The sequence below is a fragment of the Electrona antarctica genome (genome assembly GCF_951216825.1).
Source record: "Electrona antarctica genome assembly, chromosome: 9".
Classification (NCBI taxonomy): domain Eukaryota; kingdom Metazoa; phylum Chordata; class Actinopteri; order Myctophiformes; family Myctophidae; genus Electrona; species Electrona antarctica.
In genome coordinates, this window is record NC_136790.1 from 54,084,580 (window position 1) to 54,110,709 (window position 26,130).

Below are 26,130 nucleotides of genomic sequence, written 5' to 3' on the forward strand. Positions count from 1 at the left end.
TATGAAATTCGTGGCCTGGCCAGATAGGTCATGTGACATTGTGTTTTCAAATGAACCTTAACCCATTCTGGGCGGGAACCCCTTTTGGTGTTTTAACTAAGCATTATGTTATACTTTAGCTATTGAAAAAGAGCAGATCTACAAGCTCATAGCGCGCCACCGAGTGGCGCGCTATGAACTTGTAGGTCTGCTATTTTTGAAAAAATCTTAAAAATGCGGCACAAATCTTTGAATATATATTCTTTCAGAGCAAACGTTTTTTTTATTTCGATGTCAGGCCTAAATGGCCTTAATGGTCAGATTCCTAACAGCTTGTTTGTTCTCTAGCTGTGTTGTCTCATTCATTCTTCATGAAAGAAATGGTTATTTTAATTTTTTTGAGAGAGAGAGCTTTTCATACCTTCCTATACACGTTTCTACACTGACATTTGATCAAAACACAAGTTATTTGCCTGTAAATATAACGGCGATACAGTAGCAAGATTGTAACAGAAATGGGGCCTCTTCCTTACTTCCTTCACAGGTGTTATTAATTATGTATTATTGGGGCGACTGTGGCTCAGGAGGTAGAGCAGGTCGTCCAATGACCCATGGGTCGGCGGTTCGAATACCGGCTCCTCCTCCTGTCTACATGTCAAAGTGTCCTTGGTCAAGACACTGAACCCCAAATTGCTCCCGATGTGCTGGTTGGTGCCTTGCACGGCTTCCGCCGCAATCGGTGTGTGAATGTGTGTGTGTGAATGGGTGAATGTAATGCACAATCTCTGTAAAGCGCCTTGGATAAAGGCGCTATATAAATGCACCATTTACCATTTATTAAGGCCTATTCATACTCCAGTTTTAGGCGATACAAGTTACAACTGTAGTATTTGTTTATTTTCACATACAAAAATATTTAGGAAATGATACACACAGGCCCGCGGGAAGTACTTTACACTCGCAGGGGCTGAGCGTCTAGTAGGGGGTGCGCGCGCGGTGCGTGCGCCGCAAAAATGCGCGTGCACGTGCATTTTAGCGCATTTTCACTCGCAAACGTGGCCTTTACTTTCCCTTTCCACACGCAAGTTATATGAACGAACTGACACAGGCAATTAACCAGGATAAGGTGCCAATACTGTGATACAGCATATTTATTTATCTTTTTTTTTTCTTCCCCTCCTGTTCGAGGGGGGGCTGTGCCTGGGGGGAGGGGGTGCTACAGCCCCCCCAGCACCCCTACTTCCCTCAGCCATGGATACACAAGGTCAATAAAAATGTGAAGGAGAAAGCCTAAAAACCCTCCAGGGGTTTATTTTTAAGAAAAAACGTCATGTTGAACATGCAGATGTTAAACTTCATCATATTGAACATGCAGATGTTAAACTTCATCATATTGAACATGCAGATGTTAAACTTCATCATATTGAACATGCAGATGTTAAACTTCATCATATTGAACATGCAGATCTTAAACTTCATCATGTTGAACATGCAGATGTTAAACTTCATCATATTGAACATGCAGATGTTAAACGTCATCATATTGAACATGCAGATCTTAAACTTCATCATGTTGAACATGCTGATGTTAAACTTCATCATATTGAACATGCAGATGTTAAACTTCATCATATTGAACATGCAGATGTTAAACTTCATCATATTGAACATGCAGATGTTAAACGTCATCATATTGAACATGCAGATGTTAAACTTCATCATATTGAACATGCAGATGTTAAACTTCATCATATTGAACATGCAGATGTTAAACTTCATCATGTTGAACATGCAGATGTTAAACTTCATCATATTGAACATGCAGATGTTAAACTTCATCATATTGAACATGCAGATGTTAAACTTCATCATATTGAACATGCAGATGTTAAACTTCATCATATTGAACATGCAGATGTTAAACTTCATCCTATTGAACATGCAGATGTTAAACTTCATCATGTTGAACATGTAGATGTTAAACTTCATCATATTGAACATGCAGATGTTAAACTTCATCATATTGAACATGCAGATCTTAAACTTCATCATGTTGAACATGCTGATGTTAAACTTCATCATATTGAACATGCAGATGTTAAACTTCATCATATTGAACATGCAGATGTTAAACTTCATCATATTGAACATGCAGATGTTAAACTTCATCATATTGAACATGCAGATGTTAAACTTCATCATATTGAACATGCATGTTAAGAAGTGCTCTTAATTGTATCTTTTATTATGTACAGAGGCAAACTATTACTGTTTTGCTGCATGTTTATGCGTAATTGAACACTGATCAGTGCCACCTGCGGTGGGCGTGTATGTGATTATGGGTGTGTCATGTGTTCAATAAAAAGCCTCACTTGCTGTGAGGACAGTGTCCTGTGTGGAGCTGTGAATCTGAGCTGTCTGTGTCCGTCTACATTTATTTTCCCTCGTCAGTGTGGTGCTATTACAGTGGTGGTCTACAATGCTGGGGCTGTGATGAACTTTGCTGAACAGGTTATGGGCCCAGGCCCAGCAGTTTAGTAGGCCATTCACTCGACTGGTACGTGTTTTACACGTCGGGTCATAGCATCATGAAAAGAACAACAGAGGCAAGTAGCCGTTGGTCGCGACTGTTGTTTGACGGGGATGAAGACCATTGGGAATTATGGTTGACGAGGTTCTCGGCCTACCTTTGTTTGAAAGGGCTGAAAGAGACAATTTCAGCAGAGCCCGAGATAGATGACGCTGACGTCGGAGCAGAAGCAGCTCGGAGGCAAGACGAGACGAAAAACGCAGAAGCGTACGCTGAATTAATTCAGCTCTTGGATGATAAAAGTGTGTCGCTGGTGATGAGAGAAGCACCGGGCGACGGGCGGAAAGCGCTGGGAATTTTGACTGACTATTATGCGGGTAAAGGAAAGCCGAGAGTTATCAGCCTTTACACCCAACTTACCTCGCTGCTCAAACGAAGTGACGAGAGTGTGACAGACTACGTGATCCGCGCAGAGACCGCCGTTACGGCGTTAAGAAATGCCGGAGAGACTTTAAGTGATGCTTTGCTAGTGGCGATGGTTTTGAAGGGGCTCCCTGTCGTTTAAGCCATTTGCCATTCATATCTCGCAAGCAGATGAGCCATTACCATTTGCTGAATTCAAGACGAAATTAAGGAGCTACGAGGACACGGAGACGATGCGCGCTCCAGACGCCGAGGACAACGTGATGGCGGCGCGGGCGCAACAACGACCATCGAGAGGCAGAGAAGCAGGTCCAGGTGAACGGACAGCAGCAGCAGATGTGGTGTGCTACAGGTGCGGCCTGAAGGGGCACCTGGCCCGCACATGCCGACGCAAACTGTGGTGTAAACACTGCAGGAGCACCACCCACCAGGACACGACCTGCAGGAGACAGCGCCGAGACGACGCACGGAAGGTTTCCGAGGAGGCGACAGGTGACGAGGAGGAAGAGTACGTGTTCCGGGTGCGAGAAGGGACGGCAGGGGAGTTCCAGCCAAGCCGGGGTGTTGACGCGAGGGGCCTGATGGTTGACTGCGGGGCAACCACGCATATTGTGACAGACCTTGACAAGTTCAAGCGGTTCGATGAAAACTTCCAGGCCGAGTCGCACTGTGTTGAGCTGACTGATGGCACAAGATGCAAAGGCGTAGCAGAACGCCGAGGGGATGCAGTGGTATCTCTGATGGACAGCCGTGGCCGCCATCTCAAGACGACGCTGAAACGGGCGTTGTACATTCCCTCTTACCCACAAGACATTTTGTCGGTGAAAGCGGCGACTGCCAGCGGAGCGACGGTGATCTTCAAGGAGGGGAAGAACGTCCTGATACACACAGACGGTACGAAATTGCACATTCACGTGCACGATATACTTTATTATTTGCACACTGTAAAAGATGATGTGAAATGTGATGACCAAGTTAAAGGGTGTTTTGATTTGCAAACGTGGCACGAAATACTAGGGCACTGTAACTATGATGATGTTAAGAGGTTGCCACCTGTTGTGGAAGGTATGCAAATTAAAAGGTACAGCTAACAAACCTCCACATTGTGAAGTGTGTACTCAGGGCAAGTTTGTTCAAACCAGGAGTAGAGCGCCTGATGTGAGAGCTACCGCACCATTAGAGCTGGTGCACACTGATTTGGCAGGCCCTATACACCCAGAGTCCAAAGAGGGGTATAAGTATGCACTGTCATTTACTGACGACTTTTCCAGTGCAGTGTTTGTGTATTTTCTCAAGAATAAGAGTGACACAGTGCAAGGCACTGAGAAGTTTTTTGCTGACACAGCCCCTTATGGGAAAATTAAACGTCTAAGATCAGATAATGGTACTGAATACACTTCAAAGGTTTTCAAATCTTTAATGGTTAAGAATTGCATCAAACATGAGACCTCAGCACCGTATTCTCCACATCAAAATGGAACAGCTGAGCGAAATTGGCGCACATTGTTTGATATGGCACGATGCATGTTAATTGAGAGTGGGCTACCAAAAGGTTTGTGGCCTTATGCTGTACAGACAGCGGCTGTTATCAGGAACAGGTGTTTTAACAAACGCACAAAGCAGACTCCAGTACAAGCGCTGACAGGGAGACAGCCCAACCTGTCCAGAATGCAAAAGTTTGGATCAGAGTGTTTTTCTTATATTCAGGACAAAAGTGTGTGTTTATTGGGTATGACAAAACCAGTCTAGCATACATTGTCTATTTTCCTGACAGCAGAAAAGTCCAAAGGAACAGATTAGTAAAGTTTGTTTCTAAAACTGGTGTAGAGCAACAGACTCAGACTAAGAGTGCACCTATTGATAATGATGATGACCTGATGGTGGAATCCAGGGCCAGTAGAACTACTAGGCAAGGCCCAGGCCCAATTGTTGCAGTTCCAGTCAATGAGGCTGAAGAGGGTATCCAGCCACAGGCAGTTGAAGTTGAACCTTAGCCAAAGAAATATCCATCTGGGAGAATCAAAAGAAGGCCAAGTTACCTATGTGACTATGTTTCTGAGTATACATCTGATGAGGAAAGTGACCAGGTCCAGAGTAACATAGATTACTGTTATAGAGTGACATGTAACATACCTGTAACTTTAAAAGGAGCCTTAAGCTCAGACAAGTCAAAAGAGTGGGTCCATGCGATGGATGAGGAAATGCAATCGCTTAAAGAAAATAACACATTTACCTTAACCAATTTACCTGAGGGTAAGAAAGCAGTGGGGGGTAGATGGGTCTATGCAATTAAGCAGAACATTGATGGGTCTGAGAAATACAAGGCCAGATATGTGGCTAAGGGATACAGTCAAAAGATGGGAGTTGACTATGAGGAGACATTTTCTCCTACAGCTAATTTGACAAGTGTCCGAGTGTTGATGCAGAAAGCAGCACAGGAAAGCCTGATTCTGCACCAAATGGATGTCAAAACTGCCTACTTGAATGCACCTATAGACTGTGAGATCTATATGGAACAACCAGAGGGTTACGAGGTACAATCTAACAACAATGAAAAAATAGTTTGTAAACTAGAAAGATCATTGTATGGGCTAAAACAATCTGGCAGAAATTGGAACAAGGTTCTACATGAATACTTGACCCAAATTCATTTTGTACAAAATCAAGCCGATCATTGTGTTTACACCATGAGAAACAGAAAATGAAAAGGTGTTAATGGTAATATGGGTTGATGACTTGATCATTGCTGCAAGTGATGAAAATGTTCTGAGAGATGTAAAGAACAAGCTTGCATCAAGGTTCAAAATGAAGGATTTTGGCAGACTTAGACATTTTCTAGGCATTGATTTTAACCAGATTGATGACTGTGTAAAAATGTCTCAAGCAAAGTATGTGGAAAAAATCATAGAAAGGTTTGACATGCAAGATTGCAAGCCCAGGTCAACACCTAGTGAACAAAAACTAAACTATACTGATAATACTGACATGATGACTGATGTCAGATTATACAGAGAGGCAGTCGGTAGCCTCATTTATCTGACCGTTTGTACAAGACCTGATCTAAGTTACATTGTAAGCAAACTGTCACAATACTTTGCAGAGCCAACTGATAAGCAATATGGGTTACAGTAAAGCATGTTCTGAGGTATCTTAAAGGTACAGTTGAGAAAGAGTTGTGTTACAGAAAATGTGAAACTCTAGGTATTCAAGCGTACAGTGATGCAGACTGGGCGGCTGATAATGACAGACGAAGTACTACTGGTTATTGTATTGGCCTATCCAAAAATGGCAGTCTGGTTTCTTGGAAAACCAAAATGCAGCCCACTGTCGCACTGTCCACTTGTGAAGCAGAATATATGGCACTAGCTGCAACAATCCAAGAGTGTCTATATCTAAAATTGCTTTTGAAAGACCTTGACAAATATGATTATGGTACATCTATGGTTTATGAGGACAACCAGGGAACAATTGCTTTGGCAAAAAATCCTGTAAGCCGACAAAGATGTAAGCACATCGACACAAAATACCCTTTTATTAGATCACATGTGTCTGATGGTAAAGTTGTGTTGCATTATTGTCCATCTAATGAAAATGTAGCAGATGTTATGACTAAACCTGCTACTACATTTAAGTTGATTAAGTTTGCTGACTTTATGTTTGGAAAGTGAAGAACTAAAGAAAAGTAAGGTGACAATCTAAGAGCAAGGGGGGGTGTTAAGAAGTGCTCTTAATTGTATCTTTTATTATGTACAGAGGCAAACTATTACTGTTTTGATGCATGTTTATGCGTAATTGAACACTGATCAGTGCCACCTGCGGTGGGCGTGTATGTGATTATGGGTGTGTCATGTGTTCAATAAAAAGCCTCACTTGCTGTGAGGACAGTGTCCTGTGTGGAGCTGTGAATCTGAGCTGTCTGTGTCCGTCTACATTTATTTTCCCTCGTCAGTGTGGTGCTATTACAGTGGTGGTCTACAATGCTGGGGCTGTGATGAACTTTGCTGAACAGTCATGAAATATTAAATGATTCACGGGACATTTGGAGTTACCGAGGCATGCATGTCTGGCGTTCATGTTGTGATCAATATACAGTAGCCTACAGTATAGCCCTATTGGCCCCACAGCCGATCAGCCTAAGTTTTAAGCCATGCTCTGCAAGCCAGCTCTCCTCCAAAGGTGAGATATGAGCAGGCTGCCTCATTGGGAACAGATGCACGACCATTTTGTCGTGGTATTTATATAAGTCACACATTCAACAAGCTTTGAACTGAGCAGATGGGGCAGATTGGCCAAAACATCTTTAAAACGGCCATATTTTGCATTTCTTTCACCATAGTAAATGCTAATTTCATGGACTGAAGAGGGCAGTTTTTTACAGACGGGTAAAAGGGCAGGGGCTGAAGCCTATGCACGGCACGCGCCTGCCTTTTCTAAACGGTCACCAGCGGACCTAGAATACAGTACGACATGAAGTGACCACATTTATACTCCTGTTCACTGTGTTGTGGGGGTCTTCTCCTGGCTGGCAGGGCAAAGGATTGACATTAAAGATGTGGATTGATCCATCATGACATGCTGTGGTCTCACTCTTTCTACCAACACCTATTAGTGCGGCGACATATTCCCATGACGACAGTCACTCTATACAGAGTATCTGGTATTTTTGTAACCTCCAAAAGAAAAACTAAAAACAAGAAAAAAATAATAATATGAGACCATCTCTTCGTCAAATGTAATTCAAAAAATTATAATTTTACAGAAAATATACAATATTCAAAATTGGCCAAATTGTCAGCTATCTAAGAAAGGATTAGGATTAGGAAATATATTTTTGTGGGGGGGTCCCTAGTTCAAACATGATTTTTTGGGTGTCTCCAGTTCAGTTATTAAGGGGCAAAGCCCAAAGGGCCAATGGTCCGTCCTTTTTTGTAGTTCTCTGTTACAGGCACTTATTGTAGTTGTCTTTTTAAGGGGTCGTGCCCGAAGTGCCTGGCCCTTTAAAAACAAAATTGCATTTCTGGCTTAACCGTGCAGTCGGTTTTCGAGAAACTTGGCAATATGGTAGAGGGGTGCCAAAGGGTGAGAACGCAAAGCCTACGGCCATTGGCCAAAGGGTGGCGCTATAGCACTCAATCGAAAATGCATTTGAACAGGTATAGCTCATGAACCGACCGAACCAACAATAAAACTTGGATAGACATGCGTCTCCTGATGTCGAACAACTTTGTGTTCTGACTTTTGACCTCTGACCCTGGCTAATGCTGCATTCACATGGAATCAGGCAAGCGGTAGATGGCAAACCGGAAGTCATTTTAGTGGACGGGAGCAGGACGGTAAACGGAACAGGACGGCACGGCAACCTGGCAGCCAGATCCGGTGACGGTAACGGCAGACGGCATCAATGTTAAAAGATTATATCTTTTTACTGTGCCTTCCAGCAGGTTTTGCCGTTTGCCATCTACCGCTTGCCTGATTCCATGTGAATGCATTAGATCAGTGAAGATCACCCACGATCACCCAAGAAGGCTGTGGCTCAGGAGGTAGAGCAGGTCGTCCAATGATCCATGGGTCGGCGGATTGAATCCCGGCTCCTCCTGTCTACATGTCGAAGTGTCCTTGGGCAAGACACTGAATTTATTCACCATTTTGAATTATACATATTTTCTTATGTCAGCACTCCAGTCCAAACTATGCAGTTGTTTTTTACGAATTGTGGCATTATGGTAGAGAACAACAACACCCTGCTTAGACACAAAGCCCACAACCATTGGCCAAAGGGTGGCGCTATAGCACTCAATTGAAAAACAGCTATAGATCATGAACTGCCAGCTCATGAACCGCCAGTAATAATTACTAGGTAATTACTAATAGGTACTAATTTAGACTCCCTGATGTTGGTGTCCAGTCATCAGTGGTGGACAAAGTACGCATACTCAAGTATTCAAAATTACAAAGTACTTTTTCCTTTTAATGTCAATGCATCATGGATTCAAATTGTCAAAAGTGCAAAAAGCTGATCTACAAGCTCAAAGCGTGTCACACCGCAACACAAGGTTGTAGATCGTCTATTTGAAAATGTGAAGGCAGTTGCAAAACGCACCATCTATCTATCTATCTATCTATCTATCTATCTATCTATCTATCTATCTATCTATCTATCTATCTATCTATCTATCTATCTATCTATCTATCTATCTATCTATGACAGTTACACACCCCCACCAACAGGAGGCGAAAGGCATTTAGGCAACAGTGCCTGGATTCTTTTGTTGCGCATGCGTGCATTGCGTGGGAAACCTTTGACCCGGAAGTGCTTGTTTGCATCACGTCACGTGGCTGCGTCTAGTTAGTAGTTTTCCATTACGGAGATGGCGTTGTTTGTTGAACATGTTTTCGTGTCTCTCGGGAATTGTTGATGTTTGTGCCTTTATTACACATTCTATATTACAGTAGGAACAGAAAGCTTGGTGGAAATGTCTCCTAAAGGAGGTGAAAAGCGTCAAATGGAGTCTGTACGGCTGAAGATAAATGAACAGCTAGCGTCGGTGGGAGAGGAGATATTGTTTGTTGTGGACAAACAACAGCGTGGCGCTGCTGATGTTTGTAGTGTGGAGCTTAGCGTCAGAGTGTTTGTGTTGGAGCGCCTCAGCGCGGTGGGAGAGTTCATGGTCAACCTCTTCCAGAGAGAGATGGAGACACTAGAAACTCTGCTGGAGACACAAAACAAACTGCTGGACATTGATTTTGATATGGACATCGATCTACACACTGCAGGTTAGTAGACTCTGAACAACACCAGCTTAGCTACAACAAGTAGCATTAAGCTAGCTGGATGGAACTACATTTCCCAGTAGTTATACTAGCCCTGAAACATGTAGAGGCATTCAACGATCCAAACCTCTAACTCCACATGGTGAGGGCCCTGGAGTGTCTTGACTCATACTCCATATCCAACAGAAAATAGGTGCAAAGAGGAATTGTAATTCAACAAAAAACTATGTATTATGTTCCACAAAAGTCCACTTGAATAATCAAACTGAAAATGTCAAATGAATAGCTCAGAAATAAATAAGAAATAAATTAGTATGCTAGTAAGTAAGTATGAAATAAGGTAAAAAAACTATGCCATCCCAGCCTCACCAAACATTTTCCATTGTTCTCAAAAGGCATGTCAAGAGACCTTAAACAGGCTACCCCACTTCCTATCCCACTGAGCCTTTCAAAATAAAATACAAGTTACAATTCACTGTTGTACTTTAACTCTTTGAGAGTTTCAAGGATTTCTATATAGTTTGTAGACTTCTCTATGGCATAATCCCGTTTTTGAATGATTTATTGAAAATTCTCTGTTGTGAATGTGTGACAACGAAAGACCTTCAGAGAAAGCTTGACTTGTCTGCTTCCAGGAAAAAAATGAACTGAGTTGATAAAATGTTTAGTTTTTGTGTTGGAAGCCATTTAAAAGAGCCTGCATTTACACTGGGTAGTGTTTCTAGGACAACAAAAAAAGTTATGCCCGGTTGAAGTTTTATTTTCTAAATAACTTTTTTTCTGCTGGGCGTACATAGCCATGCAATATCTCATTTTAAAGGGTGAGTTGTCTAGTTCAATTAAAATAAAATAAAAAGTTTCTCACATGTACCACTGTAGATATTTTGCCATCTATAAATAGCATGGTCAGTCATGATCAATCTGACCTATCCAGCTAAAAGTCCCCCTAGCTCTGAATTGGAACATCATATAAACTCAATTCTTTTTTGGGGTAAAATTAGACATTCTAACGCACATTTTGATATATACCATGTTTACATAGTCTTACCAGTACCTTGTCTATTCATGCATGTATCTCAAAAACCTGTTGTGAAGAAACAGTTTTGATAAAAAACACATCCAAGGACATTGTTTTGATATGACTTTGTGCCCATGATATGTATCAAAATATAGACTTGAATGTATACTGTATTATAACAAAAAATTGGGTTCTTACCATCTACCGTTACAGAGTAAATCATAGTTGAAACTCGCTTAGTCAAACCATAAACCTCAGAATAGTGAACAAAATAGCCATGACAGGTCTAACTCATTGTAAAAGCGTCTTATTTTTTATGACTACTAACATAATACAATTATAATAAATATTACAGAAAATAAATAGGCCTACATACAAAACAGTTGTCCCCAAACTCCCCAGTGTCCCCAAACCACTGCATTCCAGTTGTTCTTGACGGTGTGTGTGTGTGTAGGCTAAATTTAAAAAAAACAACTGAAATGAATGAATGCATCCGGTTCAGTGTCGGAGAACTCCATCGCAGTCTTGACTCTTCGTCCTCATCCTCATCCTCATCCTCCTCATCTGATGCCAGTTCTAAATATATAAAAATAAACATTTAGCTGTAGTCAGCCCGGCCAATAGCCAGTTGGGGGGGGGACGGGGGGGGGGGACGTAGGCTATCTGACATCATCGTCATCATCATCATCACACGGAGACACACTAAACAATGTACAATCATGATTGTATACAATATACAATGAATGCTATTATCATGCAAGCTCATACGTCAATGAAACGTCATACAGATCTTATATAATACGCTACTGTTAGCTTCACTCCCCGTCCCCCCTCCGATCCTTGTAGCAAGGTCATCATAACCACGCGTTGCTTCAGTAAACAATGCATGTTTGTTCTCTGTCTTTGTAGACCGTAAATAAAAGAAGCGAACATTACTCTAAAGATCAGATCGCCAATAAGGCACGCTACAATATAAAATAATTGTACTGCCATGCGTGCATGCCTGCTACGATACATTTGTACTGCACCGACCAACCGATCGACACCAACCCCCCCTCCAGCCATTAGCCAGCACCAATGCACCGACCAACCGATCGACACCAACCCCCCCATTAGCCAGCACCTTTGGTGCTGGCTAATGGCTGGGGGCCATCGTGGTGAGTCATTCTGGCGTCATGATCTGACTAGTAGTAGTAATTATCCAAGCATCTATTTGTAGCGATCATCTTATGATTTCTGATCACTATAGAAGGGCATTTTCTACAATAAGATTACCTCAAAACATTCCGGGTTGATCGTCTTCTTCAATGGTTTCCCGGTATAGCTCATCGGACGACGATGGGGAGACAATGAAAAAAGGAGGGAGGGAGACGGCGGGTGGCAGCCGTCTCCCTCCCTCCTTTTTTCATTGTCTCCCCATCGACGGCGGGCTGCCACCCGCCGTCTCCAGCGAGTCTCGCTGTAAGCACTGGACCAGGGCTACTCCGCCTGGAGAAGGCGACTGGGACGCGTATGGATCAATACTACTACCACAAAACTCGCTCAAATAAATAGTACTGCTTTCAACTTTTTCTGCTAGAAAATCGCTCGGGCGAGACGGCAAAACAGGCTAAACAATAAACTATGAAGACTCCCTCTGCCCCCACTGTTTACAGGGGGTGGGACCAGCTTCCAATGGCAACACGTACACGTGTGTCACGTGACACGGGTTTTCTGGGTAATGTAGTTGGAATATAAGCTCAGGAATTTAAACAGCGCTCCGGAGCACATTAATATGTTTAGATTAATCAAAAGCGAGAAAGACGCCAATTGGCGTCATTGCTCTCTTACAGAATGTAAGCAATGACGCCAATTGGCGTCTTTCCTCTTCTAAGGGTTAAAGGGGAGAAATTATAAAGGAAGTGCAAAGGGTCTCACTAAATTGACATGACATACTAAGTTTCTAATTAGAGGTGGAGGCTTCTATTAATCCAAATTATAACTATCTTTTCCAAAACAATATGATATAGCCTATATGAAAATAAACATTATGAAAGAAGTGAACAAATAAATAAAACACAACTGGCTCCAACACATGTCATGACGCAACTGAAGCCAGTTTTACGCAATCGCTACATTTACATGGAAAACGTACATAAACATTCAGATTTCAAACACCACATGGGTGTTAGAAATTTGCTGGTACAGCGATTAGCATTGCTGCATCCCACGTTGTTTAATAAAAATCATTTTTATCCGAGCACCCCGACTACTTTTCTCAAATGGGGTTCGTTTGGGAAATCCACAGTTGCACACCGGGAGCCACTCTCCTCCCGACCAATAGGGGGCGCGTAGTTGAACGCCAATGGCAAAATAAACCACCTCGGATGAAAATGCCCTTTATTACACAACGTGGGATGCAGCAATGCTAATCGCTGTACCAGTGAATTTCTAACACCCGTGGTACATGTTGTGAGTACTTTATATTTGAAATCTGCATGTTTATGTACACGTTTGCTCTGTAAATGTAGAGATTGCGTAAAACAGGCGGAAGTTAAGCCATGACGCTCGTGAAGTACGAGCGTCATGTGAACCATGGCTATAGTTATACTAGCCCTAGAATGTCTGTGATCATCCATAAATTACATATATTCCTGTATATACAGCCATAGATCGGATGCCTCCGCTCCCAGTGAGCAAGGAGACATGGGCGGCATAAATGTGCTCCGTGCTCTGTTTGTACTCACCCAATAAATAATTCCAAAGACGTGGAGTGAGATATTGTGCTAGTTTCACATCCATGTAATAGTTCTCAGGGCGAGGGGTCCGGAATGACAGCTGGACTTCCATTTATGTCAGTCACTCACAGGGCAGGGTTTTCTGCTGCAGCCTAGGCTCCAGTCAGAGGCACGGCGCACAGAGTGCCTTTTAAATCCATCCTCTGCAACTGTAAGAAATTAATTAATATCAAACCTAAAGAGTGTGTTTCATAAGAGCGTATTACATTATGTAATGTACAAGTGTAGGTTACATTAATGATGATAAAAAAACACATTGGTGAAATAAGAGATGTCGGCATCGCTGCCAAAAATGATGGATACATCGGTGAGACCGATGTCGGGCTCTACTCACAACGGCTTTCTCTGCGTGGCGTTGAGAAGAGACTCAAGACATTTTTTAAACGATGGTTATCCTGACAAAACAAATAGGAGAATAAATGTCTTCTTTGAGTTGACTTTGAGTTGCTCTGCTGATGCTACCTTCTCTCTCCTCCTTCTGTCCGTGTGTAAAGAGGTTTCATCTGAATATGAGGAGAGGAGATCCAGTCTGGTCCAGAAGGAACCACAACCTCCACAACATCAGGAGAGGAGATCCAGTCTGGTCCAGGAGGAACCACAACCTCCACAACATCAGGAGAGGAGATCCAGTCTTGTCCAGGAGGAACCACACCCTCCACAGATTAAAGAGCAACATCAGGAGAGGAGTTCCAGTCTGGTCCAAGAGGAACCACAACCTCCACAGATTAAAGATGAACTGGAAGAGGAGACTGGTGAGTCAACTTTGACATTACTACATAGGAATATGTGGTGCAATACTCTCTCAGGTAAAACAAATTCATATTTTATTAATATTCATTAACAAGACTAAAGGGTCATTCAGCAACTGTAACAATAAAAATAGAGGTTGGTAACTCATGGTCCCCTAAAAGACAGACAGATACAGCATGTTGTTTCCGCTTGTGCCACTACAAAAGTATAGCACAACAAGTTTGAACCCATAATCATGTTTAGCTATTAACACGCCATGTATGTAATGCCAAGGGGTTTCTTAGAATCTGGAGACATATCTAAAGAATTATAGAATATTCTCAGATTTGTCTTTGTGAACACACAATATCTTAAAAGAAGCATTAACATGTCTGCTATCATGGAAAAAATAAACTGAGTTGATAAAATGTACCGGTATGAAGCTGTAAGCAGCTGAATATAGCCTGTTCCCAAAACAGCACTTCGGAAAATGTTCCAGAGTTATGAGCATTTTTGTGAAACGAAGTACTTTCTACTAGGACTACATATCGATGACATATCTCAAATTAAACCTTATGGTGTCGACTATAATAATTATAATAAAAAAAAACGTCTCACATTTTCCATTATATAAATATGAACCTCAGATTATAGCAACATTTTACAACAGATGGCTGTATTTAGTGACACCGATCCGTCTTCAACGGTTCAAATGTACTGTTCGGACCATGTGGACATATTATATATCCAAAGATAGGTTTGAATGTCGTCTATACTCTCCCAAAAAAAGTTAGTTTCTATCATCTTCCATTTTGGAGTTATAAGCAGTTTTATAACCAAAAATCCAACCAAAAAGACTCACCATCTAAGACAGGAATACACAAAACCATAAAATAAGTAAATGTATGAACAGGGCTGCACATAATTATTTTGGGCTAGTTCTCAAAGGAGCACCTGGACATGCAAGTTGGTGCGCACGGGGGGGGGGGGGGGGGTCTACGGACGGACGGACGGGTCGATGGACGGACGTCTCTACACTGCCACAATGTTATGTTGCCCACACAGCCAGATGCAAAAGATACAAAGATGGTAAACTACAGTCACAAACAGTGTGGTTGTTAAGCAGCAGGAGGTTTGTTAGCAGCACTGAAACGTCCTACACAGATAAAATTAATTACTCACCTACTGCTGCAGGTTCCATGTTTAAATAAAGTAATTCCAGTGTTGTTCAAGTGACAGATGCATGGTTTTCACATTGTAAATATGGTTGCGTGGTTTAGCGACTAGCACTATGACAGGAGCGCCGTAAACTTTGGGAAAGTGTCATAGTAGCTTGTTTACAACTGAAACAGACTTCCTGTGCTCTGACTTCCTCTTCAAAATAAGAGTCACATGTAAAGATTAGTCAACACTAGTTTTATTTCTAAGTCTACTTACAGGACATAACATCATATTTGAGTTCCTTTTGAATACCTGTCAGATTCTCTACATATAACTGTCACAGCTCTTGGTGCGCAAATGCGCTTTGCATCCTTTGATCTACGGCGCAAAAAACATTTTGACGACGCATGCGCACTGGCGCACCAGTTGTGTGCAGGCCTGTGTATGAAGCTAATTTCACCCACTTTTTTTTTTACTGTAACCTGTGATGACTAAAAACTATAAACATGATTTTGTTTTGTGCATTATCTAACCTGTTTCCATGGAAACAGCAGCATCAATAGCATCCGCAGCAACAGCAGCAGTAGCGGAAGGCTGTTCAGTGGACATGTCGGCCGACATGTCTGTAAATATAAAACAATGTCAATCAATCAATTTAGTACTGTCATAGAAAAGACATAATCTCGTGTAAAATAAATATATAGAAATGCAGAAACAGTGTAGTGTCTCAGTAAACTATAGGATCATAGAATGCAGAGAGACAGTGTAGTGTCTCATTAAACTATAGGATCAAAGAATGCAGAGAGACAATGTAGTGTCTCAGTAAACTATAGGATCATAGAATGCAGAGAGACAGTGTAGTGTCTCAGTAAACTATTTAACATGTATACATGTATTTTTAACATGTATATTATGTCTGTTTATGAGTCTGGCGTAGAGGATTTCATCCTGTGCTGGAAATCTTTTCAATACATTTCAATAAAACTTCAATAAATGTGCTCCGCACTCCGTTTGTACTCGCCCAAATAAATATGTCCAAAGACGTGGAGTGAGATATTGTCCTCTAGTTATCCATGTAAATGTTCTGGCAGAAAACGCTTGTTTATTCAAATATGTCTCATCTTTTCAAACATCTCTCATATAGTGTAGGTAACATTAATGATGATAAAAAAAGACTTTGGCCACATCAGTGAAATAATGTCCGATATCGGGCATCGGTGCCTAAAATGACGGATACATCGGTGAGACCGATCTCGGGCTCTATTCACAACGCCTTGCGAGGCGAGGGTTATCCTGACAAAACAAATATGAGAATAAATGTAATCTTTGAGTTGCTCTGCTGATGCTACCTTCTCTCTCCTCCTCCTGTCTGTGTGTAAAGAGGTTTCATCTGAATATGAGGAGAGGAGATCCAGTCTGGTCCAGGAGGAACCACAACATCCACAGATTAAAGAGGAACAACAGGAGAGGAGATCCAGTCTGGTCCAGGAGGAACCACACCCTCCACAGATTAAAGAAGAACAGGAAGAGGAGACTGGTGAGTCAACTTTAACATTACTACGTAGGAAGATGTGGTGCGATACTCTCAGGTAAAACAAATTTATATTTTTATTATATTTGTATTAGTATTATTCTCATAATCCACTACTCCTGAATGAAGTGTCTGGTGCTGGGAGTCTGGTCCAACGCACAGGTCCTGGCTGTACTCGTGGTGAGAGCAGGAGTGGACCTGGTGAGACGTAGGAGGGGCCCGGACTGGAGTCAACCCACAGAGCCTGGTCCCTCCACCTGGTCTTTCCCTAGTGGGTCTGATCGAGGGTAGCCTCGGAAACCCAGACGTTTTTATTTCCAGGGAGAAAAAAAAGGCTGGGGCAGAGTCCACTTCAATTCGGCATACAGTAGCGCAAATGTCGGTCTCTCTCTGCTGATTTCTGATCGTCTGCGCCTTTGTTAAATTGACGCAGACACGTACACACACACTCTCCTCTGTCGCTCTAATTAATTATTCTCATTTCCTGCAGTCTAGTTTCTCCCGGCGGATACTGCCGGGAGCTGCCTATGCCATAGAAAGCATAGCTGAGTTCCAGTCTAGATCGAGGGTATCTACTGGGACGACGATCACTCGGCTGGGTCACCCGAGTGAGGGGTATGATGTTCGCGAGACCCTAAACCCTGATGACCTTGGGATACATCACTGAGGATACATCCCAGGTGCATCTATGCGATGTATTTTCGTTCTTTCGTTCTAACAAGACTAAAGGGTCATTCAGCAACTAACGATATATATATAGTTTGGTAACTCATGGTCCCCCAAAAGACATACAGACACAAAGGCTTTGTGACAAAGCATGTTGTTTCCGCTCGTGCTCCTACGAAAGTATAGCACAACAGGTTCGATCATCAATCAGCACCAGACACTTCATTCAGGAGTGGTGGATTCTTGAGCCACAATGGTGCTGCAGGCTCCACCTGGGCAACGGTGGTGCTGCAGGCTCCACCTGGGCAACGGTGGTGCTGCAGGCTCCACCTGGGCAACGGTGGTGCTGCAGGCTCCACCTGGGCAACGGTGGTGCTGCAGGCTCCACCTGGGCAACGGTGGTGCTGCAGGCTCCACCTGGGCAACGGTGGTGCTGCAGGCTCCACCTGGGCAACGGTGGTGCTGCAGGCTCCACCTGGGCAACGGTGGTTCTGCAGGCTCCACCTGGGCAACGGTGGTTCTGCAGGCTCCACCTGGACAACGGTGGTGCTGCAGGCTCCACCTGGACAACGGTGGTGCTGCAGGCTCCACCTGGACAACGGTGGTGCTGCAGGCTCCACCTGAGCAACGGTGGTGCTGCAGGCTCCACCTGAGCAACGGTGGTGCTGCATTGGAGCAGGCAAAATGACAGTTTGTTTATTGCAAGAGATTGTTTGGCGATTAGACTCCATGGGCATTTTAGCAGGCGTAAAATTGATAGTTAGAGAACCCCCCATGGAGTCTAGACGCTGATGGTGGTAGAGTTTCCCATTTGGCTCCAGGATTTTAGCAAGGTGGAGCTGGGGTTGGAGGTGGGTTGGTCGCTGGCTGTAAGGAGAATGACAGGTTAGAGGCAAGGCATTTTAAAGAACGAGCCTAATCGCTGGTTGGCTGAGCTGCGAAAGTGCTCGTGCTTGGTTTTGTGAATGAACGAGCTTTGACAGCGTGGGAACGGAAATGACGATTATTATTATGAAGCCTCCTTTACCTCCTTTATGATGAATTCCTGTTCTGTCCTTTGTCTATATAGAAGTGTCTATTTGTACGTCTCTAAATGTTTTTGATGAATTGAACATGGTGGACCCTATTGGAAACAAGTGTAATGCTTAATTGGGTCGTCCACTCACAGTTAACAGCCTTTGTATTGAGTTTGTGCTTGAAATGTACTGTAATTCTGCAAACTGTTAATACATTTTTCAATCAATCAATCAATCAATCAATATATGTGTATTTAATAGAGGACCAGACCTCAACAAAAGGTGGCGTAGTTGGCTACAGTTTTTATAGAGTAACACAGTTAATATGCACCGCACTTTTAAAACAGTGCACTTTAATCAATGTTTCTGTGTTCTCTGAAAGAGTTGCTTTACTTAATCATTTTTAATCATTTTCTTGTGACTTAATCGGCCACCCGTCACACAGGTTTCGCCTCGCGTAGAACATACACGCCCATTTAATCTAACGTGATGATGTTTATTGTCGCTATCGGGACACGTTAACATGTTTCAAATGAACAGATCTACAAGATAACAGCGTGTCTGTTGTGCACCGCGTTATACTTGTAGATCAGCTTATTTTGGCAAACAAGCCCCTATCCGATGGATCCACTAGTTAATAAAGTAGCAATCTGTAGGATTTCCTTTTCTCACGTATAATGGACGGGAGCAGGACGGTAAACTGAGCAGGACGGCACAGCAGAGCCAGATCCGGTGACGGTAACGGCAGCAGCGCTCCAGGCCAAACTATGCAGTTGTTTTTCACGAAATGTGGCATTATAGTAGAGGGCTTTGTCACCCTGCTTAGAGACAAAGCCCACAAACATTGGCCAAAGGGTAGCGCTATAGCACTCAATTGAAAAACAGCCATAGATCATGAACTGCCAGCTCATGAACCGCCAGTAATAATTACTAGGTCATTACTAATAGGTATTAATTTAGACTCCCTGATGTTGGTGTCCAGTCATCAGTGGTGGACAAAGTACGCATACTCAAGTATTCAAAATGACAAATTACAAAGTACTTTTCCCTTTTAATATCAATGCATCATGGATTCAAATTGTCAAAAGTGCAAAAAGCTGATCTACAAGCTCAAAGCGTGTCACACCGCAACACGAGGTTGTAGATCGTCTATTTGAAGATTCGATCTAGGGGCTCACAGTACGTTGCGATGCAACGCATTGTGAGCTTGTAGATCGGCTATTTTGTACACATTTTGAACTTGTGACATGGGCCATTCTGCAATATGAGTACTTTTACTTTGATGCCAATACGGTTGTACTTTTACTCGAGCACAATTTGAATACGGGACTTGTAACGGAGTACGTCTACGTACATTGCAGTATTTATACTTTTACTTAAGTAAAACAATTGAGCCTTTTTTCCACCACTGGTCAATGCCCATGTCTGCTATAAAGTAGTGACGCACGATAAAATCTGTAGCATAATTGGAATGGGCCGGATCGGCCATACCAAGTGCCATATTGGTATCGGAACAGTCTCAAAATAATCTAGATTATACAACGGGTCGTTTCGAGGAAGCAATCTGATTGGTTGAAACAGCCATCCAGCCGTGGTTCAAACGAGCACCACTCCACACCTAATCAAAACAAATAATTCAGCTGCTCTGTTCTCCCAGAGCGCAGCAAACTCGGTGGCTAGGCTAGCTAGTTACTTGGGACATTTGTGGTGAGTAGTGACTACATGTGTCATTAAAAAAGTTTTTTTCAGCGATTCTTAAGGGTAACTGTTGTATAATTGCACTATTACACTCGAGGGTATAACTGCAATATTACACTTATGTGTTGCTTTCGGAACGTTCCTGCAGCATCGCAGGCGTGCATTGGCAGAGATGTCACATTTGTCATGGGTGTATCCCACATACTAGCATGTTCATTGTCAGCTTGTCGATTCATAAACCGAGTGTGATGCTATGTTAACACATTTTGGTGCACATTGTGAGCTTTTAGATTTGTTTCTTCAGTATGGTTTCTTTCCGTTTTCTTTTCAGGATTTGGAAAGTGATAGTGGTTAAATGTGTCTGTGTTTTATACATTGAACCAATGGTAAAAGTACTAACAAGAGTTTGTGACTAAATAAATAACTATTTTGCGTCCATTGGAATGAAGGTTCTTTCATATTCTGCAAACTGCCTACAACTGCTACAGTTTCTCATTTTTATTTTATTTTTTTCTTTAACCTGTACTACCTATACTCAAGGTATTATTATTTTAATTACATCCATTATTATTATTATTTGTTGTTATAATTATTTGGGGTCAAGTCCGATGGGGCAACGATACCTTATTGTTCATACAGATCCTGCCATTTTTCACACTTTTGACAGTTCTGTGCTGTCGTCTTCCACAAAATTCTGCAATATGGAAAGAGGGTCGTGGGTAGGGGTGGGTACCGAACCTCGTGACCAAGCAGGAACCGATAACATGCTGGGGAACCGGGTACCCATCCAAAAAGATAAATTTTTGTTCTCCATATCGGTTCCCACAGACGCACGCCACAGCCACACACAATTTATTTATTCATTTATTTGCATCAGCAACGCAGATCGGCTGAGGCTGCCAAGACTTGCAGTTCTGGCTTAACCGTGCAGTCGGTTTTCGCAAAACTTGGCAATATGGTAGAGGGATATGCTACTTTCAACGGTTGGCCAAAGGGTGGCGCTATAGCACTCAAGTGAAAATCGCAATATAAAAAAAAGGTATAGCTCATGAACCTGACAGTCAGCGGACTCCCTCTTGACCAAGCGTTTCCACCATGCAGGTTTAGCCTCGCGTAGAACATACACGCCCATTTAATCTAACGTGATGATGTTTATTGTCGCTATCGGGACAAGTTAACATGTTTCAAATGAACAGATCTACAAGATAACAGCGTGTCTGTTGTGCACCGCGTTATACTTGTAGATCAGCTTATTTTGGCAAACAAGCCCCTATCCGATGGATCCACTGGTTAATAAAGTAGCAATCTGTATGTAATGTAACCTTGGCAGAAATACATATATATATATATATATTCTTCGACTACGCCACCTTGGGAATTTAACCCAAGGACATCAATTAAAGTGCAAAAGTATAAGGTGCAACACAGGTTCGGTGTAAGCATCGGAGCAGAGACGTGTTTCTCAAGATAATCACTTTCAATTTATTGTAACAAAAGGATAAAATATTAGTTTAGTTTAATTCGATCAATCAAGTTATACAGTACAATGTAATATTAAAAGGGTAAGCAGGGGTCAACAATCGACTAGGGGGAGAAGAGGAAGAAGAAGAAGAAGTTAGTGGGGTGAGGGTTCTGACTACTTCAATCCACAGCAAATACACTACAAAATCACTTACAAACACTGGTGGGTTAGGTGCACTCTAACACACAGCATGCAGTGGGGAGGGGGAAAAGCCCTCCCGATAGATCTCCCCCACAGTACGATGTTGCCTCCGTAGCTCTGAAGAACACAGGAAACAACAATTAGTATCAATTAACAGGTAATTGGCAGTTTAGTTAATAAGTTGCAGTTGGGTTATCAAAACGTAAAATACAATACAAAAGGATGAATACTAATCTAGGAAAAGGGGCAAGCACAGCAAGGACTAAGCCTATAAAACAAAACAAAACATAACAGTTAGCTCCCACCATGTACCATAATCATACATCAAAACATGATTAAAATGCATATAGTTTTACCTCAGCAATTATAGAGTACCACAGACGAATAACAGTCTAAATCCACACTATTGATCCATAATATATAAATGATAGAAAAGGGTTCAGGACAACGAGGCCTTTTCGTGGAGGGGTCAGTCTGAAATTTGGACTTAGACTGTTTTTCGTCTGTGGTACTAAGGTCTGGTACATGGCAGTGACTAGAACAGTGTTTCCCAACCTGTGTGCCGCGGCACTTTACTGTGCCGTTTGATGTGTCCAGGTGTGCCGCCTGATTTGACCAAAAATAACTAACCCTCCCCCGAAAGCTGCAGGATTCCTATTGTTGCGTCGTTGTTGCCTGCATACAATTACATCCTACTTGTTGCTGCTGTCATCATGTTAGCGATAAGCTAACTAGCTAAAGCTATCGACAGTAAACACAATATAGCTAGGCTAGCAAGCTAACGTTGCAATGCATATCAGATATCCACAGAGGATTGTTGCGCGCGCGTGTGTGTGTGTGTGTGTGTGTGTGTGTGCGTGCGTGGGGGATTCCGGATATAATAATAATAATAATAGTTTGAGTAGGCTGGACTTAGACAGGATGCATTGAATAATATCTGAATAGAACATTAACTAAAGTTATAAATAAGGAATAGAAACCAAGATGATGTGGTCAGAAAGAAATTAAATCCTGTTGTGCTTCACAACTTTACTTTTATGTGTAGGCCTACTGGTTTATAATCCATAGTTACTATGTATAATAATAATAATACAAATAATTAAAATGTTAAACTATGAAAGTGCATAAGAATGCACAGCTTGTATTTGTACTTACAATGTTAAACCCTCAGAAATGTAAGAATGTATATATATACACATACATATATACACATATACATATACATACATACATACATACATACATACATACATACATATATATATATACATATATACATACATACCCACACACACATGCACACCCCCGTATATCTAGGTGTGCCCCGAGATTTTTAGGCTATGAAAAGTGTGCCCTGGGACAAAAAAGGTTGGGAAACACTGGACTAGAAGACATGGCAGGAGGCTCAGGGAAGACATGGCAGGGACTATAGGAGGAGCATGTAGCTGTAGGCCTACACCAAGAGCCTGGTACACCAGCCTATACTGCAAGTACAAAATGAACAACCCGAATGAGTACAAAAATGAATAAAACCACAATATAAAGTCATATACAAACATTACTTTGAAAATGGCTGATCTACAAGCTCCTGCACAAGAACATACCTCCAGAGAAGTGCAGTTTTGGCCCTAATTGGGTTACATACAAACAGCCTCTTGGTCCTCAACACGGAGGCCTATGAGGAGGGCACCTGAGGAACAACCCAATGCCTACCTTGCTCACACAAGTCAGTGCATACCGATAGCCAAGCAGGAATGAATAACTGAGTACCTGGCTTTATAGGGGAGGGGATAATAAGTGACCACTTGCAGCTGAGCAATTAGGGCGTGGACACAGAACTCTGTGTAGAGACAGGTCTCCCTGTTACATGTAGGATATCCTTTTCTCACGTATAATGAGAAAGAAGTTAATTTATTTAAGTTTGACCTCAAGACTATCTAGAGTCTAGATAGTCTTGAGGTCAAACTTAAATAAATTAACTTATTAAAAGATTCTAGACTCTTCTGGGGGGGGGGGCATTTTAAATATATATATATATATATTTTTTGGGGGGGGTCCCTAGTTCCAACATGATTTTTTTGGGGGTGTCTCCAGTTCAGTTATTAAAGGGACACTTCACCCTTTTTGCAAAAAAATATATATCAATGACCTTTATAAGATTTAGAACACTTTCCTGGCATTATTTTGTGTGTAATCACTGATTTTAGATATTTTAGGTTAACACAATACGGAAGAGTGTCTCTGACGTCAGAGCCACTCTTCCGTATTGCTACCGGACTACATTGTCTCCTCACACTGCAGCTATAGACCAGCCCCACGGACACTGTTCCACCTACCTACATTCCTACAACCTTCGTTGACTCCACCCCCACATGCGCATTTGTTATTGTGTTTGTGTCATGTCGCCGTCGTCAGCAGAGCAGCACCAGAGAGACGCGCTATGTTGCCACGAATCCCCCCCCCCCCCAACTCTAGGTTTATTATAATGATATGAAGTGACTTGCCATAAACCATCCATTAACTCCCCATTCATCCAATTTGCATCTGCTTGTATTAAACAACATTAAACTCACCAACATTGCAGCTGTAGGGAAAGCTTGAATATCCACTTTCAAACTGCAAAGCTTTTGTTTCATAAAAATCCACCGAATCTTTTTCCCACTCAGCTCTGCACTTAGTTTTTCTTCTTTTTTAGTTCTATCTCACTACTAGAACTTTCTGACTCTGAGGTAGATAAGATTTTTGGCTGTCAACAGCATCCATTTGTTTTTTCAATGTTGTGGACCAGAGCGTGGTGAAATAGTTGCTAAGATACGATACTGCATAGTGATTGGCTCTGCTGCATGCCGATGAAGAGTACTGACCAATGAGCTGAGCCTAGCGCCCTTCCAGACACCAGGTTTCAGTGTCTTGCTTTCCTGTTCCTATAGCTCAGTCGGCTGCCCCTTCTTATTACTTGTCTGTGTGTCTGCATGGGAGCGAGTGTCTGAGAATCACCATAACGCGCTGTCATTTTTCCACGAGCCCAAAATACGGGATTAAGTGCGTCCCGTATCGGTTCATTACGGGACAGGTCTTTTAGTTGCCAAATACGGTACGATCCCGTATTTTACGGGACGGTTGGGAACCCTTAACAAATAACATTGGTTGCATCTTACAATGGAAAAGGACACAGTAATGCAGTACGTTTTTTTTCTTTTTACTTCCACAAGAATGTTCTCTAAAAGCCAGTGCATTAGAATGACGGGGTGGGGGGTGGACCGCGTTGCCTGTCCCTTGTACACATGCAGATCAGGCATTGAAATGCTAATCTGGGTGCTTGTTTTCACCTACCAGGTATGGGTATGCATGCATACAGTACTGTATGCATGCATTTAGGCTGGCTACACCCTGGCTGGCAACAGCGATGCCAGCCTGCCATTGAAACCTTCCGCCGTCCCAGCGACAGTTCTACAGAACCTGCCGAGGCGGACAGGACTAGCCTGCAATCATGGCATTTAAACATGCTCTTCTGTTTATAATCTAAACACTGTGACACGTTTAAAAAGTGTTATAAGTAAGTGTTTAGAACCTAAACGCTTGGGTTTAGTGTGCAACGAAAATAATCGGATCGGGCCCCCATGGCGATTATAAAAACTTAAGGCTGGTCTATAGCTGCAGTGTGAGGAGACAATGTAGTCCGGTAGCAATACGGAAGAGTGGCTCTGACGTCAAAAAGGGTGAAGTGTCCCTTTAATCTAAAATCACACATGAGGACTCATACAGGGGAAAAGCCCTTTACTTGTAACGTCTGTGGTAAAGGTTCTGCTCACAGTGTTACTCTAAAAACACACATGAGGACTCATACAGAGGGAAAACCATTTACTTGTAACGTGTGTGGTAAAGGCTTTACACATAGTAGTGATCTAAAATTACACATGAGGACTCATACAGGGGCAAAGCCCTTTACTTGTAACGTCTGTGGTAAAGGCTTTTCTAGGAGTGATAATCTAAAATCACACATGAGGAGTCATACAGGGGAAAAGCCCTTTACTTGTAACATGTGTGGTAAAGAATTTGCTAAGAGTGTTAATCTAAAATTTACAATTTACAATTTAGGCATTTAGCAGACGCTCTTAATCCAGAGCGATTTACATTAGGCAAGAACAAAAAGCATGGGAATACATCA

The 26,130-nt window shown here is 42.3% G+C and overlaps 1 protein-coding gene across 1 annotated transcript in view; it reads left to right on the plus strand.

Annotated features, from left to right (window-relative positions):
* Window positions 1-3,165: 3,165 nt before the first annotated feature.
* LOC306930059 (uncharacterized protein) overlaps window positions 3,166-26,130 on the plus strand; it is a gene marked incomplete at both ends in the record, with an annotated part of 43,697 nt that continues 20,732 nt past the window's right edge. Inside the window, 4 exons of the mRNA XM_079510802.1 lie at window positions 3,166-3,826; window positions 4,824-4,891; window positions 14,115-14,250; window positions 16,770-16,925. Of these exons, the coding sequence (XP_079366928.1) occupies window positions 3,166-3,826; window positions 4,824-4,891; window positions 14,115-14,250; window positions 16,770-16,925 (1,021 nt within the window). The remainder of the gene's footprint in view (window positions 3,827-4,823; window positions 4,892-14,114; window positions 14,251-16,769; window positions 16,926-26,130) is intronic.